The following is a 15,538-nucleotide window of genomic DNA, read 5'->3' on the forward strand; positions in this document are numbered from 1 at the left end:
AGTCATACCCATTTACGATCAAATTGATACACAAAGATGTGTACAACTATGGTATAGCGCGCAAACGCTCATCTTAGGGAAATTTTTTTGAAAACCTTTATGAGTCGTCTGAGTTGAGAGATCACGATGAATGTCTCAACGGCTAAACACTTATATTTACATCTTTATTCAGCAGCAATTTTATGACAGCAGTGAAGTGATCGCCAATATGGCCAATTCTGGCTCCACGATTGATAGTGAGATTTTTAAAGACGCCAAATACATTTCTCATCTAGGACCGAATATCCTTCCAACCGCCGGTGTAATTTTTGTCAATATAGCCCTTACATTATCACCCAAACATGATACTTTTGATTCTGCGTCAAGCTTGCAATAGGTGGCTTACTGAATGCCATGGTGGATAAAGAGCCCATTTTGCTCTCTAGATATTCTCCTAGTGCCTATATCAACTTCATAAGAGTTTTCAAGGACACAATCAAATATAGGTAGGTAAGAACGGAGCCATCAACAAACTCATGCTAGCCTCATGTGTATGTGGATGAGATAAAGGTTACGGGGTAAATTGATAGTGTTATGAGGAGGAAAATAAAATTACAAGAAATCTTTGATTATCTTTAAAATATATACAAATTTTATCTCTAGCTTTCGATCTTTGACGTCTCAATGATTTACTGCAGTTTTTTGAGACAAAGGATAGCGGGTTGTGGGGCTTTGCGGGGCTTGTGTTTTGCATCTGGTGGTAAATGTCGACTAAGTCAGCGTGGGGAAGTTACCTTATTCCCAACCGTAAGGCGAAGAGAGCATACATGTCTTTATAAGATGATGCAGCATTTGCACTGAGCATTATCAGCTTGCTTTTTCGCTTCTGTAGGAACGATGATGGTCGACAAATATTGACATTAGTTGGCCGAATTACATCATGATATGCTTATCACCACACATCGCCTTACCATCCTCCTTCCAACTGGTAGCCGTACGGATACTTAGATGTACCGTAGTCATCCTTCCATTTTTTATATTATTCGCTGTAGTGATAACGCAAAGATTAAATATTTCCTGCCGTACGGTTACACAAATGAAAGCTGGGCAGTATCAAATCACCTTCCAGGGTAGTATCGTTGGCCAAGAACTTGCCCAAATAAATGACATTCATTTCTTCCACTGTAGTCGGTGCATTGATATTCCATTCTGAGATTGGTCAGTTAGCAAGCTGGGATTATATTTAGAAGACGATGACAGATAGCCTACCTTTAGGCCATTGCTTCAACACCTGCATTTTCACTTGTGTGATGGTATCATTCTTTTCTGTATCAATAACAAGCTTTTTGCCCGAAACCAGAAGAAGATTCAAGCGCACTTTGTCGCTTGGTACAGCTGCTTCCTTAGGCTCACTGCTGCATTGAGAGGTGGTTTCTTCGTCATTGTCAATTGCGATTTGCTCAGTCGTCTTGGGAAGGTCATGCACTGTTGCTGGCTGCATTTCCATACTGACAGCTTCCTCTGTTGAGGATGGGGCAGTTTCCGTCGGTGGCATGATCAATGCTTCCAAACCAAACGGGTAACCTGGTTTTTTTGAACCGCCATATGTCTGAATCACACATCACGTGGCTGTTCATGCCTCCGTCGTACCGCCACAGCCTTCCCAAGCACAAAGGTTCAAACAACTATACTGTTGCTTGATTAACGCTTGTAAGCAAATAGTTGAGAACAACTGAAAGATAATAAAGTCGTAAAATGAAAGAGCAGATCGTCATTTACTATCAGAACGAGCTTAGAACCCATGTTACCACCATCAAGGTTCGGCACAACAATACCAGTCATGACACGCTGGCCACATGGCGGAATTTTAAAAGTTTCAAAAGAAAAGGAGAACAAGCTTAACTGCATGCCGTAGAGTTGATGTCGTCCCGTAACTCGACTCAAGAGTACTATGAAAGGACTCTCAAGGAAGCGCAACGATACTACAAAGCAATTTCCTCTGCTTCAGATTGGGCAGAAATAAAGCAACGGCCTGCCAAAATAGCAGCGGATCGCATTCCACAACTGCATGTATTCAAGCGACGAGAATTGAATAAAACTATAGAAACATTTAGAGCAACTCGTATCGTTGATTGCGAAGATACTCAAGCTGCTTTGGATAGCTGGCAAGGTATACTCGATAACTCGGAATGCAGAATACTTTGTAAGTAGTGATTTCCAAGCTATAAATAAACGTAAAACTCTGCTCAACCTTACTAACGAATTTGTTACGAAAGGGGATTCCACGGTGGAAGACTGTACCGTGCTAGAGCTAGCAAAAAATAACGCAAGAATATCCAAAATACTACTGAAGAACAAATGGAGCTCAAAGTAAGTACTCAATCGCCGAATGTATTACCGTGCCATGGTTCTGGTATTAATTACGGTACAGTCCTAGAGATCTCATTCTGATAGAGGGCGGCCAGCGATTTGATCAATCTTTCCTTTACATTGCGTCATCCCTACCACCATCGAAGGATCAACCTAAAACATTCAGACCGGCGAATCCGTATGTTCGAGCCAACCTTACACTAAGTGCCTTTCACATTGAAGCAATCAGCCGAAATCAAATCAAAATCACAGTATATCATCAGCTGGATCTCAAAGGATGGATAACATTTTCAATATCGTCCTATTTATCTCGTATAATACCAGACTGCCTTGCGACAATGGAAAGTCATGGTATCCCACCAAGCATATGTTGCTGTGGCACTGCTATCCAGCTGATTCACCGTCGATACAACCCTGCAGACAAAAGTCTCGTCATTCAATACAAAACCGAAAAGGGGCCATCTAAGCAACACTATTCCAGTGAATCGGACGAGGAGGATTATGGAAATAACATGCAGCAATTTGGTAGATCCATGCCTTCCATTGGAAGTGTACCGATTGAGCCTAACCATCCTATCGAACGAAAACGGAGTGTATCCTCCAGTTATGAAGCAAATTCATACTTATCTTCCTCAATGAACCGTGGAGGATTTATGAACCCAGGTTTTATGTTGTCATCTTCACCTACGTCAGGGATACGGGCAAGTTTCGGCAGCCGATCAAAAAGCGCATCCTTCCACACAGGCACCCTCACAGCCAGCCGAAGCTTCTCTAATTTAGACTACAGCGCAAGGAACCAACCAACAAGCAAGCTCGACTATTGTCCTGAAAAAAGTATTCAGTTGAACGTCTTATCGGAAAAATGGACGGAATCACGCGCAATCGATATTGAAACATCAAGCCAGAATGATGACATGCTTGAGCAAGAAGAAGCCATACAAAGAAACAATATTGCAGCAAAATGCTATAGAATGCTACGACCCAAGGTGTATATGCTGGAGATTTGCCAAAGCCAGCTGTCTGTCTTTAGTTCTGACAGTATGGATGATCACTTGGGTAGTACTTTAGATGGAGTAGCGGTGTCGAGCACTAAGCAAGCAAATGGGCGACAAGGTGATGGTCCTGATGTCGTGACCATATCCATTACACTTCGATCAGATCCTTCAGTGGATGAAACAGAGACCCAACAGCCTGTTTTTCTAAATGGTAAAGAAGTTGTTGTCTTGGACTATATTGGACAAAACAGACGCTGGAGTAAATCGGAATCTGGAACCTTCAAAGGCACATGTTATTTTGATATTGATGGCGACATCTTTGGTGACATTATGGATATTCACGATGAACAACTGTCTGCTTCTGATGGTTATTCAGACAACACGGCCATTGCGAGAAAAGAGAAGCCGTCCACCGACATGCAAATGCAAAAAAATCTCTTTGGGAGCCAGGCTTTTGGTGAACCTACTGGGCCGCTACCTGTGCAAGAACCAAAGCCATTGGTGAATGCACATGACACAATCTTTAAGGCGCTGGAAATAGAAAGCTCGAATGATTTGACTACGAAAGCTTCGGCAACCGTGAATGGCATTATCAGCTATGAACGGGATCTTGCGGATGGAAGCAAAATTGCCGTCTCAGAGAGTATATGGGAGAATTGTAGCATATGGGACGTCAAGGCAATTGTTGATTGTCCTGGTATCGCTGCACAATGTAAGTTTACCTATTCATTTCAATTTCTTTCTGAATGCTGTTTTAAATACCTCCTTGCATTTATTAGGGGATCCCGCATACGATAGTGGCCAAGTAATTGGTAATCTATCACCTCGATGCACAGTACACTCGTCCTATTATAAATCGTCTTGGAGGGCTAGGTGAGTGGTGGTACGACGAAAAGTTAAAAAGGTGTAAGTTATGGCCTACTAATTATGTTCTTTAGCTTGAAGGAATATTTGTCTGTAAACGCCACATATGCGTCGTTATCTCGTCTGCGATACGTTAGTCTATCTTTTGATGGAGTCAGCGACGGGCAAAGCATTGCCAAGCAAACAGCCGGCGATGGCAGCTCATATTTGTTGAACGGCTGGCAAATGGACTCACTTGATGATGGATCGTGCTCTGTCAAATACCTAGCTCAAAAGGATGGCAGCAAATCTTCTCCTAATTATGTTTCAAAGCCAAGCGAGCATCTTATTCCTGATCTTCTATCAAAGGCAAAGCGAGATTTTGTCAGCGGTGATACTCCACCAACACTTGCGTACATCGTAAATGGAAGCCTTAATAGCGTGCAATTCGATTCGCGAAATAGTAGCTGGCGATGTCAATATGAACAAAGCAGTGCTCAAAAGACTTCATCATCCAGCCACCACAGCAGCATCGTATATCTACGATTACCTGTACAAAAGGATTCCATGAAGCAGAAAGGATTTTCCGTCAGTATCGATCCTCCGTGTGATCATTTACTTACCGTCATCAACCTTCCAAGTGACAAGGCTGGAATTTGGCTCCGAATTGAACACAATCAAAATGGTATGACTCACGACAACGGAAGCACCCTATTGCTTGTCAAACGCTCTGAGAATGTTGCCCAATTGCAAGTTAATGGCTCAACTCCGCGGCTTACAGACTTTAATAATTATGCTGAAGTCGTGCATTTCGTTTCACAAGAAGACTTGCCCTTGCAGTTGTTGGAGAAACTTCAATCCAATATGAAGAACATTTCCGCGACCGATACTCTACCTTCTAGGCTGGCTAATGCATCAAGACTGAGTATGCCTATGTCAGATAGCTCTTCTCATACATCAGCCAAAGCCGGTAGTGTTGAATCAGATCAACAAACTGTAGAGGATAGTACAAAAGATGTGACACCAAGTATATTTGATGAACTGCCTGTCAGCACTCATGATCAAGCGGCTGCTGCATGCTTGTATTTACATCGTATGAGCGATCAGCATTTTGGATGGGTCCATGTATCTGATCGGAATGGGATGCGGATACAAAAGCGATCTGGAGGCGAAGCTGCTCCTGTTGAAACGGTTGCATTGGATACAAATGCCACTATAATATCAGACACATTGGAGCAACAGTTCCCTACTATACCGGCTCATCTGATGCTTATGAAAGGCACTAAGGTCATTGAGAATTTCTCCGTGGAGGAAGTTGCATCTGTGGTGGCAGAGCCTGGTTACATTCGAGACGTTTTTCAAGATACCGTTCTGAATGTGGATGTTATGAAGCAATTTGTGAATGGGCATGCGTGCGTAAAAGCACAATTGAAAGCATGGTTTCCTTTCAAGTAAGTAACGAGATAAAATTGTGTATTCGCGTATGATCCCTCATTCAACTTCTCTATGTTTTCTCCGTAGGGTTCGAGATGTGTATATAGCGTCCACTACAGCAACAGATACCAGTTCCAGCGGCCAAACAACCAGAATAATACATGCGGCCACCTCAATCTCCAATTTCAAAGTAGATATCGAGACATCTAATCCGTTGGCACATCTTTACTTATCAGGTTGGATATTGGAAGCGGTTGACCCATACACCACTACTACCAATCATCCGATACCTTCTACTCGAGTCACTTACATGGGGTGCATAGATCTTGGTCAGAGTATTCCAGCTTATATCAGCAATATGGCGACTTCTAATTTGATCAAGAGCATTGGCCGTGTCGAATCCCTTTTGAAAGCTAGTGGTCCACCCCCGAGGCTACTTTCTCCCATCCCATTTGCTGATCTACAAGGGGGCGAGCTTCGATGGAGTGGGAAAGGCATTGCCTTTGCCGGAGACCAACTTGTCGAGGTCCAATATGTACCATCGCAAAAGCATTGGATGGTTTCAAGCTCTTTCGATCATGCTAAGCTCACACTGCCTCAGTCTGCATCGGATCCATCTATCAAAGAAGATGCTCCGCAGACACTCAAGCAATCACCAATGACGTCTATCTCCAGCACTATGATTAAATCGCCTCTTTTATCTGAGCGAAGAGGTTCGGCTCCAGGACGGATACCATTGGGAGTTTTGTCGAACAAGCCAAAGATGGCGCATTCCAAGTACCCTTCGTTCTCTAACCTCAAGTCAAAAGTTACATTGATGGATGTAGTGGTGGATCTTAAGTCATTTGACAAGGGATACCACTGCGAAGTTAGATTTTCAGTGGAGCCTGGCCATAGTATCGACTTATCCGACAAATTGACCGCTCGTATAGAGCAATTGCACCCGGAGCCTTCTTATCTTGTTGGCAGTGCTGGTTCACTACCTCCGATCAAACATCATATAGAAGTCAAGCTGGACTTGGAGAGCGTCACCAAGGAGATGAAGCAACAGTTGTACAGTGAATTACATAATTATAAGCTCACATTCATACTTAACCCAGTGACCGATACTCACTTGCTGGCGAAAACCAACAAGCTCACCATATCTGGTGTTCTTGGTGAAGATGAGGATAAATGGAAAGGCATCAACTTAATCAATGGGCAAGAAATAACCTTGAATCAGGACACCAGACTGACCTCTTTGAGCGGCAGCCATGCTACCGTCACAGATGCACGTCCATCTAAACAGGAAGTGGAAACTGGAGAAAGCGAAACAACCATCGCTGCTGTGTTTTCCAATGTTGTATCCCATCCTGCATTATCTTGGATAACACATTTAAGTGGAAGTGCTGCTACCAATGCCACTGTGGAGAGGGAAGAGCAGACATCTCCTGTGTTGCCAGCAACAGCCTCAATGCAAGACGCCATCGAAACGGAGCCTATGAGCAAGTCAGTGAGTTCGCATATTCAAGATATCAGTAATATGGTTTTATCACCTTTTATACCTGGATCTCCTTCGCCTCCACAACTCTCTCCATCCAGTGCTGAGATCATGCATGAGCTATACACAGATGGCAAGGACATCACCGGTTCAGACGATAGGAAATCCATAAGATCTTCTACTGCCGAGACTCAGACGGTCGTTGTAACGCCTTCGCATTCAAGGTCGCATGCGCTCTTGAGACAATTTGCCGTCATCTTCCTCTTATCTATTCTTATTGGAGTTTTAATACGATCGTTTGCAATATTAGCAATCGACTCTGATAATGAGGCTGCCACCATACGACTCCTTGAAACCGATCCAAGTAATATCAAGCAAATATGGCGTATGCGATGGTTTGGTGGATGGGACGTAGAATTCATTGCCGTCAAACGTCGTTGAGGCATTGTAGATATGTATATAATCAAAGTCGTTGCCCAATGAAATTGATAAAGAACAAACGATTTTATATTTCCTTTATAAATCTTTGAAAAATTGAGGATGTACTCCTCCCCTATGATAAGGTATGCTGCGATGTTAGTCCTAATACGCATATATTTGCAACATGGCCGCTAAAACAGCATGGAATTCCGGACAGGAAATATACAAAGACAAGGTTTGAATCGATGTCCGCCTATATATTTGAAAACGGCTAAAGTGATATGATAATATACAGACGATGATTATGAACCAGGAGATGACGTTCATCTACCATGATAGCTGCCCAACGTTACTACGGCATAAGGTACAAGGTCTATCATTTGGCGCCGCGTCTCTTGGAATAGCGTTTCCACTTATGCGACTTGAGGTCATAGTCAGCATCAGGGCCTTGATGACCTTCTTTGAAACAGTGATTACAATATACGTCGTCGTCGCAGTCAATACATACAATCGTTCCATCTTCATTGCAAATACCTGTCATGACATAGCAAAGTTACTCTGAATGTTCTATACAAAACCGCATAAATGGTGCGAATACTTACAGCACCATCCTTCTGTTTCGTCTTCTTCATCTTCTTCGAATGGCTTAGGTGGTGGAACGTAGACACGGTTGTATTTTATGGGTTCAGCGGTTCCAGATGCTGGTTTGGCATTTTGCAAGACAGCCTTCATATCCTTACTGAACGCAGCAAATCTCTTTTCCAATATATCGTCGCTATCACCATGAAGGTCTTTGTACTTCTTTTCGAGCGCGACCTCCTCTCTGACTTGTCGGACGATGTCATCTTCCTCGGCAGTAGGCGCATAATCGTCCTCACCAAGGAAGGCGTTGACAGCGGCGTTAAGTTTTGTGTTATGCATACCTGCTTTAGCAGATACTTCAGGGCCACTTCCTAATATATCGGCAAGGTAGTCTTCATCATCATCCGACGAAACAAAGTCGGCTCCCATGCCATCGTCGAGCTATAAAGAAAATATTTCTCAGTAAGCGGTGAGAAAACGATGCCACACTGCAAGTCCTCCGTACCTCGTTGCTGGTATTGTCCGGAACGGAGTAGTTCAACTTTTTTTTATTCGCAAGAGGCTCGTGGCCGAAGATAGCCATAAACCTCGCATTAAGAGCCTCATCGCTGGAATGCTAGAAGTTAATTACTGCGTGTAGGAGGACCATCCAATATATACGGTAAACATACGTCAGTTGGCTTGGATCTATATCATTGCTGTCCTTCAAGTTTGCAACCCTCTTGGCAATGTCATCGTCATCTGACGGTCGAGACATGAATAAAGGTGATTAGGTGGATTTCTTATTTATGTTGATCCGTCAAGTGATCGTTTGAAAAGAAAGCTCATAAAAAAAATAATGTACAATGTGCGGTGTGATCTATTATAGTGGCCATTTTTTCCTCTCTAAAACTCTAAGCGGTCAATGTCCTTTGAACCAGCTCAGTTATACCAACGTCGTTTGTATTGAATTCAAAGCAGCCCCAGATGACAGCCGCTGATGTGGCTTTCAATCCCCATCCCAAGTATTTGTTTGCTCGAGGATAATTTCTTGCAGGGAAATAATCTGTGATACATGCGTCGAAGCCGATGTGAAGGTGAAGAGGGAGAACCAGCCCAAGTACGCCATCCAGAACTGGATGTGCTCCGTAAATGACTTGGGTACTGATCAATGGTATCAATGCTACTGAAGCTGCTCTTTCGTAGGACCAGTGGAAACTACCGTCGACATAATTTGGCATTACAAACTTGGACACTTCTTTCTCGTCCTTCTTTTCATCCTTCTTTTCATCATCCTTCTTTTCGTCGCTTGCCTTCTCAGAGGTTGTTTCATCCTTAACAGCGTCTGAGTGCGGAAAAGATAAACAGGTTATTGATATAAACATTAAAACGGGTTAAGAATTATACTTGGCACATACCAGCTGTCGCCTTAACAGGCTTATCAGGGGATGGGTTGGAGGCTAAATGAATAGCGAAGATTCAACAAAGGCGAAACAGAGCAATGGCCGGGATGTTGGTAGACTGCTTACCACTGTATGGCCTTTTTGGCATATGAGCAAAGGCACTTCCCTGTCTCAAGTGTTGAGACAAGCGCAAGCTTCTTAGCAGAGACATTGAATTGAGCTGGATTCAAGTAAACAGAGATCTGAGGGTCGTTGAGGCACTCTTTGAAAACATCGTTTTTACAGGACTGCTTCTTGGTCTTTGAAATTTCTCGCCCATTTTTTTTTTGCGAATTGAATCTACCTGTCAAACGATTTCACAGCAAACAATACTTTACAACTTTTTCATTCATGAGTGAGACACCTGTAGAATTGAGAGGTACATATAATAGCTTCCACCTTGAGGCATTTTAAAACATCGCCGTCTTGCAGTTTGCTAAATCAACCATTCTATACAGAATCTAAAAAGCGACCTGCTCCCGCTTCAGAATCGTCAACGTTTGACGACCTCAAAATACAAGACGATAGTATACTGCACAAACACAGCGATCGAGAAACATGTCCAGACTGTAAAAAGAGCGCAATGTACTTTTGCTACCGGTGCTTCAAGCCATCGACTATTAGTGAGGGTCATATCCCGCAGTTAGAACTCCCAATACCAATGGATGTGTAGGTACTACAGAATATTGCAGATCGACCTACAACTTTTGATCTAAACATTCTACCAGTATAAAACATGAACAGGAACTAGATGGAAAATCGACAGCAGCGCACGCAGCAGTTATTGCTCCTCACAATGTCAAAATATACAATTGGCAATCCATCCCACAATACGAGAACCCTGAAGAAGTGTTGCTCCTCTTCCCTGGACATGTAAGTTAAAATGACCACATCGTTCGTTTTTCGAGATCTCAATCGCAGAATCTAATCAAGCTACCAACCAATTTTAAGGACGCTCATACACTCGAGGAAATACCGAAAGGGTCGTTCAAAAAATTTGTCGTCATTGATGGAACATGGAAGCAGGCTTCAAAAATAGTTCGATTGTCTCCTCAGCTACAAAATGTCCGCAAAGTCACTATAGCGCCGAGGAAGACTTTGTTCTGGCGGTACCAGAGCTTGAGTGAGAATTACTTGGCGACCATAGAAGCTATATACTACCTTTACCGCGAATATGCAGAGGCATACGAGATGAATGGCAAGCCTTATGATGGAAGATACGACAACTTGCTCTTCTACTTCAGATACTTCTATAATTTGATTCAAAGCAAGTACAAAAAGGAGAACAAGAAGTACACTCATCGACAGCGTGAAGGCTACATTCAGTACGACGACTCAGTTGATGCCAAAGTCGATGAAAACAAGTCTGTAGACGCTTAATCTCATATATTGTCCAATATAACCCTGTAATAATAAAGGAAGTGGGTAGCCAACATTCAATATCAGGATAGTCCAAAAATGCCCGTGGACGCGCATATCTTTGCTTTTTAGATTTTTGATTTAATGTACTGTGCTGTGGTGTGTCATATTCATAGACCCAAAAACCACACGAGAATGAGAGTTTGCCACAGATGATAATTTTAAAATACCTCTATAGCAATGGAGGTCAACGTTTTACATATCCATAATGAACTGAGATAAAAGAAAAATTTTCTATAGCAAAAGGTCATCGAACGCATTCGTAGATGGTTTAGTCTGTTGCTGCTGAGCAGGTTGACTGGTGAAACTACCAAAGTTGTTCATGGGAGGCTTTGAGGAGGCGTTAGCCCATGAGCTCCACTCTGACGCTGTTGCACTGCTCTTCAATGAATTCATGGAAGGTCCGACAGTGGGCTTGTTTTGGTTGTTACCTTTTCCGAGGGAATCAAGAGAAACCAAGCTCGATGCTTGGGACCATAAGTCATTGCTCTTTCCTGCCGTGGTAGCAGGAGGGCTGGAAGGGTTGTTTGCAGTTACATGTTGACCCATGGGTGCCATTGAAGACATATTTTGAGCATTCATTGTGGCAGGAGCTGCGCTAACATTGGAAGGAGCGGGTGCAAAGCTATCATCGCCAAGAAGATCAAACAAATCGTTGCTTTGAGCAGGCTTGGATGGTGCAGCCACCTTGGAGCTTGCGGCAGATGGTGCTGTAAATGTATTGGTAGAACTGATGGGGGCGGCGCTTTGGAAATCATCAAAGTCATCTATGGAATGGTAGAGTTAGAATGGGCAAGGTAAGTCTATGTTATAATCAAACCTTTCTCTTACCATTCGCAACTCCACCAGATGAAAAGGTACCCCATTCATCATCGTCAGCCACGTTGGAAGTGGGCTGTGTGCTGGTGTGTGAGGTTGTGGGCTCATCAAAATCAAAGAGATTAACCTCTTTAACGGGTTGCTTGGCTGGCTTAGGAGAAACAGCTGAGTTGGTATCCGAGTTTGCTGTCTTTGTCTTACTCTTGTCGCTTGAATCATCATCTTCAAAAGATCCATCATCATCGTATTTTCCTTTATCGTATGAATCAGAGAAGTCATCATCAAAGCCTCCGCCGAAACCACCACTTCCGCTATAACCGCCACCTGCGCTGAAACCACCGTTACCACTGCCACCAGCAGTGTAGCCGGAATCACTGCCAAAGCCGCCATATCGAGAAGAGCTACCACCGCCACTATAACCACCACCACCGCCCGAAGAGCTAGAAACGGCTGTGTACTTGTTGCGGTTATGCTTGGCCTTCTTCCTCTCAGCCTTTATCTTCTCCACATCGCTAAGGAGTTCAGCAAGCTCCTTTGCTCGGTTACGAACTGGTGTGTTGTAAACGAGTATCAATCGTCAAGACTTCCAAATGATAGTATTTCCCAGGGTGCAAATTGCGACATAACATACCATTGATTCCTTGATCTTTACCCTTCTCATCTATGTAGTGGAAATTGCGTAGTATTTTAATGGTAGCCATATGCGATCTTGCCTCGTCAATGACACGCTCAGCGCCGTTCTTCACCAAATATTCCAGTAAAACGAGTGCCTGAAATTAACGATACAAATACCATTTCTTGATCAATCGTCATACTTATGCTTAAATTGTTATCAAATAGCATGTGTTATACGCGTACCTTGTATATCTGTCTCCATTGTTTAGCTTCTTTCTCGGTGAAGCGTTTGAATAGAGTGGGCATAATCTCGTTAAAGTATTGGCTATACGAAAACATCAAATGTTAAACAGATATCTGCAAGTGGATGCCCATAGTCAAGTAGTCAGCTTACTAGTTGAAGGTTCCTTGCGCGATTTCCTGCATCAGTGTGCTTGAGGCACCCCAAGGCTCGTTATTCGTCGCTTCATGAACTTTAGCTTCCATCTCTGTGTAATTCAAGACGACATTGCGTCTATAACATACGACATTAGGTACTTTTATCTTCCTACGTTGTCTCCCGACATGAGATAAGCATGCAACTGAGTCGACTTACACTTTGTTGATGACATCCTTAAAGTGGAAAGATGAGTAAAATTAGAATCCTTAGGTTTAGATTTGGAATCATGACACTCCCAGGCGAGAAGGAGTGATTTCATGCTTAGGGTTGCAATGCCTTACCTTGACTTCCCACAAGTCTGGAATCTGGAATTGTGACAATGAATTCATTGGTAAGATGACGAGTCAATGGTTGAATAGCACCGCTGCAAGGAATAGCCACCCCCTCGTAATGCGGCATTTCAAAAATTAATGGCGCACATTTTTCGTGCCAACAAGTTGAAAGGTTTTTTGTGTGTGAACCGGTTTTATTTTTTTTATACACATTGAACTGCTTGTAAATCAAACAGTTATTTCAAGAACGTTTGCTTTCCATAAACTATACAAAGGAGATTGCTATTGTTGTGGGAACCAAAGCACATGGAGTGGAGTTTTCTAAGCAAGGTAGGTAGAAGCAGAGACATTACCACCACGGCCAGTCCAGTTGGTGTGGACCCAGGTACCGGGCTGGTTGAGGAGCTCGTAGGTGTGAGCACCGAAGTAATCACGCTGAGCCTGGAGAAGGTTGGCAGGAAGCATCTCATGACGAAGACCATCATAGAAGTTAAGAGCAGTGGACAAAGCAGGGGTGGGGATTCCGAGCAAGACAGCGTTGGCGACAACGGCTCTCCATGACTCTTGAGCCTTGGCAGTGGCCTCCTGGAAGAAGGGGTCGAACAACAAGTTCTCGAGGTCGGGCTTTTGAGTGTAAGCATCCTTGATCTTTCCAAGGAAGACGGAACGAATGATACAACCACCGCGCCACATAAGAGCAATACCGGCGTTGTTCAACTTCCAGTTGTTCTCCTTGGCAGCTTGACGCATCAACATGAAACCTTGAGCATAGGAGACAATCTTGGCAGCATACAAAGCTTGACCGAGTTGGTCCAAGAACTTCTTCTTGTCACCAGTGAACTTGGCGTCCTTAGGTCCATCGAGGATCTTGGAAGCACGGGTACGCTCATCCTTGAGGGAAGACAAGCAGCGAGCATAGACAGCCTCACCAATGAGAGTGACGGGGATACCACGGTCCAAAGAGTCAATGGCGGTCCACTTGCCAGTTCCCTTTTGACCAGCAGTGTCACGGATCTTCTCAACAAGAGGAGAACCATCAGTGTCCTTGAACTTGAGGATATCACGGGTAATTTCAATCAAGAAAGAGTCAAGTTCTCCCTTGTTCCATTCTTCGAAAACAGCAGCCATCTCGTCGTGGTCCAAACCAAGACCTTCCTTCATGATTTGATAGACTTCGCAAATAAGTTGCATGTCACCATATTCGATACCGTTGTGGACCATCTTGACATAGTGACCGGCACCAGTTTCACCAACCCAGTCGCAGCAAGGTTCGTTATCAGCCTTGGCAGCAATAGCCTGGAAGATGGGCTTGATGGCGGGCCAAGCAGCGTTGGAACCACCGGGCATGAGGGAAGGACCGTAGCGGGCACCTTCCTCACCACCAGAGACACCGGAGCCAACGAAGAGAATACCCTTCTTCTCGAGCTCTGCAGTGCGGCGGATGGAGTCAGGGAAGTGAGAGTTACCACCATCAATGATGATATCACCCTCCTCGAGGAAAGGAAGAAGTTGATCAATGAAGTTATCAACGGCATCACCAGCCTTGACAAGGAGCATGACCTTGCGTGGGCGCTTGAGCTTAGCGCAGAGCTCTTCAATGGAGTGAGCTCCAACGACATTGGTACCTAGTTGAAAGGGAGAATAAAATAAACGCCGGTTCGTTACACATGACTGTCAAATACTAGTTTTATCGCGATGAAAAGAAAACCCAGTATAAAATGTCGGAGGAAGAATATCGATTACAAATTTAAGCTGACGAAGTTCGATTGTCTTTGCTGACATAGCATCCCCCGTCCATACGCGCATACACGTTGTAGAAAGAGGAGGAAAGTGACTACTTACCCTTGGCTTCGTTTTCCAAGAAAGCGTCAACCTTGGAGGTAGTACGGTTGTAAGCACAAACGACGAAACCGTGGTCGTTCATGTTGAGAATCAAGTTTTGACCCTAAATAGAGAGCTAGAGTTAGAACATGGATGATTCTGAGAGCCCAATGTCAACAACAGTTGAGTGTGGCTAAATTTCGGCGTCACAACCATGAAACATGCGTAAGAGGTGGTTTTGGCCCTCTTCCCACTTTGGTGACGTTCAACCGGTAGTAGTACCGATGTTGCCGTCGCCATTTGACAATAGCTACAAACTCTGTGCAAACGCCGAAGACACATAAACGAAGCCAAACCCGCAAGGTTCCATTGGTATGACGGCCGAAAAAAGAATGAAAGACGCTCACCATAACGGCCAAACCGATGAGACCAATATCAGCACTGGGAGTAGCATGGATATGACGGGAGAGAGTGTGCAGTCGATTGCTTTAGTTAGGATCGCTACTTTTAAGCACTATGCCATGCTTAACATCAAAAATTGGGAAATAAACCATGACACTTACACAGCTTGAGTGGACATATTGGAAGTAATGTAAAGTTGTTAAGAGAAAAGAGAACAACGCGATTCT

General features: G+C 43.8%; 10 protein-coding genes across 10 annotated transcripts; 4 read left to right on the forward strand and 6 right to left on the reverse strand.

Moving 5' to 3' along the window:
• The first annotated feature begins 108 nt into the window (after positions 1-108).
• On the forward strand, positions 109-526 carry K450DRAFT_241333 (uncharacterized protein). Its single transcript, XM_051589075.1, has one exon. The coding sequence runs from the start codon at positions 131-133 to the stop codon at positions 374-376; it is 246 nt and encodes an 81-aa protein (XP_051444515.1). The 5' UTR covers positions 109-130; the 3' UTR covers positions 377-526.
• A 354-nt stretch (positions 527-880) lies between these two features.
• K450DRAFT_241338 (uncharacterized protein) lies at positions 881-1,741 on the reverse strand. Its single transcript, XM_051589076.1, has 3 exons — positions 1,249-1,741; positions 1,102-1,188; positions 881-1,025 (listed from the first exon to the last, which is right to left on the reverse strand). Exons 1-3 carry the CDS (start codon positions 1,532-1,534, stop codon positions 913-915), a joined length of 486 nt encoding a protein of 161 aa, XP_051444516.1. The 5' UTR covers positions 1,535-1,741; the 3' UTR covers positions 881-912.
• Positions 1,742-1,791: 50 nt separating this feature from the next.
• Positions 1,792-2,520, forward strand: K450DRAFT_58037 (uncharacterized protein). Its single transcript, XM_051593827.1, has 2 exons — positions 1,792-2,182; positions 2,256-2,520. The coding sequence occupies exons 1-2, from the start codon at positions 1,900-1,902 to the stop codon at positions 2,351-2,353; spliced, it is 381 nt and encodes a 126-aa protein (XP_051444517.1). The 5' UTR covers positions 1,792-1,899; the 3' UTR covers positions 2,354-2,520.
• Positions 2,521-5,704: 3,184 nt separating this feature from the next.
• Positions 5,705-7,648, forward strand: K450DRAFT_241345 (uncharacterized protein). The gene has a single exon (XM_051589077.1). The coding sequence runs from the start codon at positions 5,932-5,934 to the stop codon at positions 7,540-7,542; it is 1,611 nt and encodes a 536-aa protein (XP_051444518.1). The 5' UTR covers positions 5,705-5,931; the 3' UTR covers positions 7,543-7,648.
• Position 7,649: 1 nt separating this feature from the next.
• Positions 7,650-8,841, reverse strand: K450DRAFT_241348 (uncharacterized protein). Its single transcript, XM_051589078.1, has 3 exons — positions 8,609-8,841; positions 8,124-8,544; positions 7,650-8,055 (listed from the first exon to the last, which is right to left on the reverse strand). Exons 1-3 carry the CDS (start codon positions 8,684-8,686, stop codon positions 7,898-7,900), a joined length of 657 nt encoding a protein of 218 aa, XP_051444519.1. The 5' UTR covers positions 8,687-8,841; the 3' UTR covers positions 7,650-7,897.
• Positions 8,842-9,745, reverse strand: K450DRAFT_241351 (uncharacterized protein). The gene is made up of 3 exons (XM_051589079.1): positions 9,612-9,745; positions 9,501-9,542; positions 8,842-9,427 (listed from the first exon to the last, which is right to left on the reverse strand). The coding sequence occupies exons 1-3, from the start codon at positions 9,694-9,696 to the stop codon at positions 8,997-8,999; spliced, it is 558 nt and encodes a 185-aa protein (XP_051444520.1). The 5' UTR covers positions 9,697-9,745; the 3' UTR covers positions 8,842-8,996.
• Positions 9,746-9,834: 89 nt separating this feature from the next.
• Positions 9,835-10,992, forward strand: K450DRAFT_241356 (uncharacterized protein). The gene is made up of 4 exons (XM_051589080.1): positions 9,835-9,903; positions 9,983-10,193; positions 10,253-10,397; positions 10,476-10,992. The coding sequence occupies exons 1-4, from the start codon at positions 9,876-9,878 to the stop codon at positions 10,902-10,904; spliced, it is 813 nt and encodes a 270-aa protein (XP_051444521.1). The 5' UTR covers positions 9,835-9,875; the 3' UTR covers positions 10,905-10,992.
• A 1-nt stretch (position 10,993) lies between these two features.
• K450DRAFT_241359 (uncharacterized protein) lies at positions 10,994-13,208 on the reverse strand. The gene is made up of 7 exons (XM_051589081.1): positions 13,098-13,208; positions 12,973-12,989; positions 12,772-12,891; positions 12,621-12,702; positions 12,394-12,532; positions 11,775-12,311; positions 10,994-11,710 (listed from the first exon to the last, which is right to left on the reverse strand). Exons 1-7 carry the CDS (start codon positions 13,143-13,145, stop codon positions 11,178-11,180), a joined length of 1,476 nt encoding a protein of 491 aa, XP_051444522.1. The 5' UTR covers positions 13,146-13,208; the 3' UTR covers positions 10,994-11,177.
• On the reverse strand, positions 13,190-14,879 carry K450DRAFT_241364 (uncharacterized protein). The gene has a single exon (XM_051589082.1). It carries the CDS (start codon positions 14,643-14,645, stop codon positions 13,410-13,412), a length of 1,236 nt encoding a protein of 411 aa, XP_051444523.1. The 5' UTR covers positions 14,646-14,879; the 3' UTR covers positions 13,190-13,409.
• Positions 14,880-14,954: 75 nt separating this feature from the next.
• On the reverse strand, positions 14,955-15,530 carry K450DRAFT_241370 (uncharacterized protein). Its single transcript, XM_051589083.1, has 2 exons — positions 15,473-15,530; positions 14,955-15,350 (listed from the first exon to the last, which is right to left on the reverse strand). The coding sequence occupies exons 1-2, from the start codon at positions 15,487-15,489 to the stop codon at positions 15,116-15,118; spliced, it is 252 nt and encodes an 83-aa protein (XP_051444524.1). The 5' UTR covers positions 15,490-15,530; the 3' UTR covers positions 14,955-15,115.
• Positions 15,531-15,538: the final 8 nt, after the last annotated feature.

This window comes from Umbelopsis ramanniana (assembly GCF_025399195.1).
Source record: "Umbelopsis ramanniana AG unplaced genomic scaffold K450scaffold_28, whole genome shotgun sequence".
Taxonomy (NCBI): Eukaryota; Fungi; Mucoromycota; class Umbelopsidomycetes; order Umbelopsidales; family Umbelopsidaceae; genus Umbelopsis; species Umbelopsis ramanniana.

Coding starts and splice junctions, on each gene's coding strand:
- K450DRAFT_241333 (XM_051589075.1), top strand. CDS start 131: ATGTCTCAACGGCTAAACACTTATATTTACATCTTTATTCAGCAGCAA.
- K450DRAFT_241338 (XM_051589076.1), bottom strand. CDS start 1,534: ATGCCACCGACGGAAACTGCCCCATCCTCAACAGAGGAAGCTGTCAGT. Junction 1,189..1,248: donor GTTGAAGCAATGGCCTAAAG/GTAGGCTATCTG, acceptor GACCAATCTCAG/AATGGAATATCAATGCACCG. Junction 1,026..1,101: donor CAACGATACTACCCTGGAAG/GTGATTTGATAC, acceptor TTATCACTACAG/CGAATAATATAAAAAATGGA.
- K450DRAFT_58037 (XM_051593827.1), top strand. CDS start 1,900: ATGTCGTCCCGTAACTCGACTCAAGAGTACTATGAAAGGACTCTCAAG. Junction 2,183..2,255: donor CTCGGAATGCAGAATACTTT/GTAAGTAGTGAT, acceptor TTGTTACGAAAG/GGGATTCCACGGTGGAAGAC.
- K450DRAFT_241345 (XM_051589077.1), top strand. CDS start 5,932: ATGGGGTGCATAGATCTTGGTCAGAGTATTCCAGCTTATATCAGCAAT.
- K450DRAFT_241348 (XM_051589078.1), bottom strand. CDS start 8,686: ATGGCTATCTTCGGCCACGAGCCTCTTGCGAATAAAAAAAAGTTGAAC. Junction 8,545..8,608: donor CGGACAATACCAGCAACGAG/GTACGGAGGACT, acceptor TTTTCTTTATAG/CTCGACGATGGCATGGGAGC. Junction 8,056..8,123: donor CGAAACAGAAGGATGGTGCT/GTAAGTATTCGC, acceptor ATGTCATGACAG/GTATTTGCAATGAAGATGGA.
- K450DRAFT_241351 (XM_051589079.1), bottom strand. CDS start 9,696: ATGTCTCTGCTAAGAAGCTTGCGCTTGTCTCAACACTTGAGACAGGGA. Junction 9,543..9,611: donor GCCAAAAAGGCCATACAGTG/GTAAGCAGTCTA, acceptor CTATTCATTTAG/CCTCCAACCCATCCCCTGAT. Junction 9,428..9,500: donor GCCTGTTAAGGCGACAGCTG/GTATGTGCCAAG, acceptor TTCCGCACTCAG/ACGCTGTTAAGGATGAAACA.
- K450DRAFT_241356 (XM_051589080.1), top strand. CDS start 9,876: ATGAGTGAGACACCTGTAGAATTGAGAG. Junction 10,194..10,252: donor CTCCCAATACCAATGGATGT/GTAGGTACTACA, acceptor ACATTCTACCAG/TATAAAACATGAACAGGAAC. Junction 10,398..10,475: donor TGCTCCTCTTCCCTGGACAT/GTAAGTTAAAAT, acceptor ACCAATTTTAAG/GACGCTCATACACTCGAGGA.
- K450DRAFT_241359 (XM_051589081.1), bottom strand. CDS start 13,145: ATGAATTCATTGTCACAATTCCAGATTCCAGACTTGTGGGAAGTCAAG. Junction 12,703..12,771: donor GCGCAAGGAACCTTCAACTA/GTAAGCTGACTA, acceptor GTTTTCGTATAG/CCAATACTTTAACGAGATTA. Junction 12,312..12,393: donor TAAAGATCAAGGAATCAATG/GTATGTTATGTC, acceptor ACAACACACCAG/TTCGTAACCGAGCAAAGGAG.
- K450DRAFT_241364 (XM_051589082.1), bottom strand. CDS start 14,645: ATGCTCCTTGTCAAGGCTGGTGATGCCGTTGATAACTTCATTGATCAA.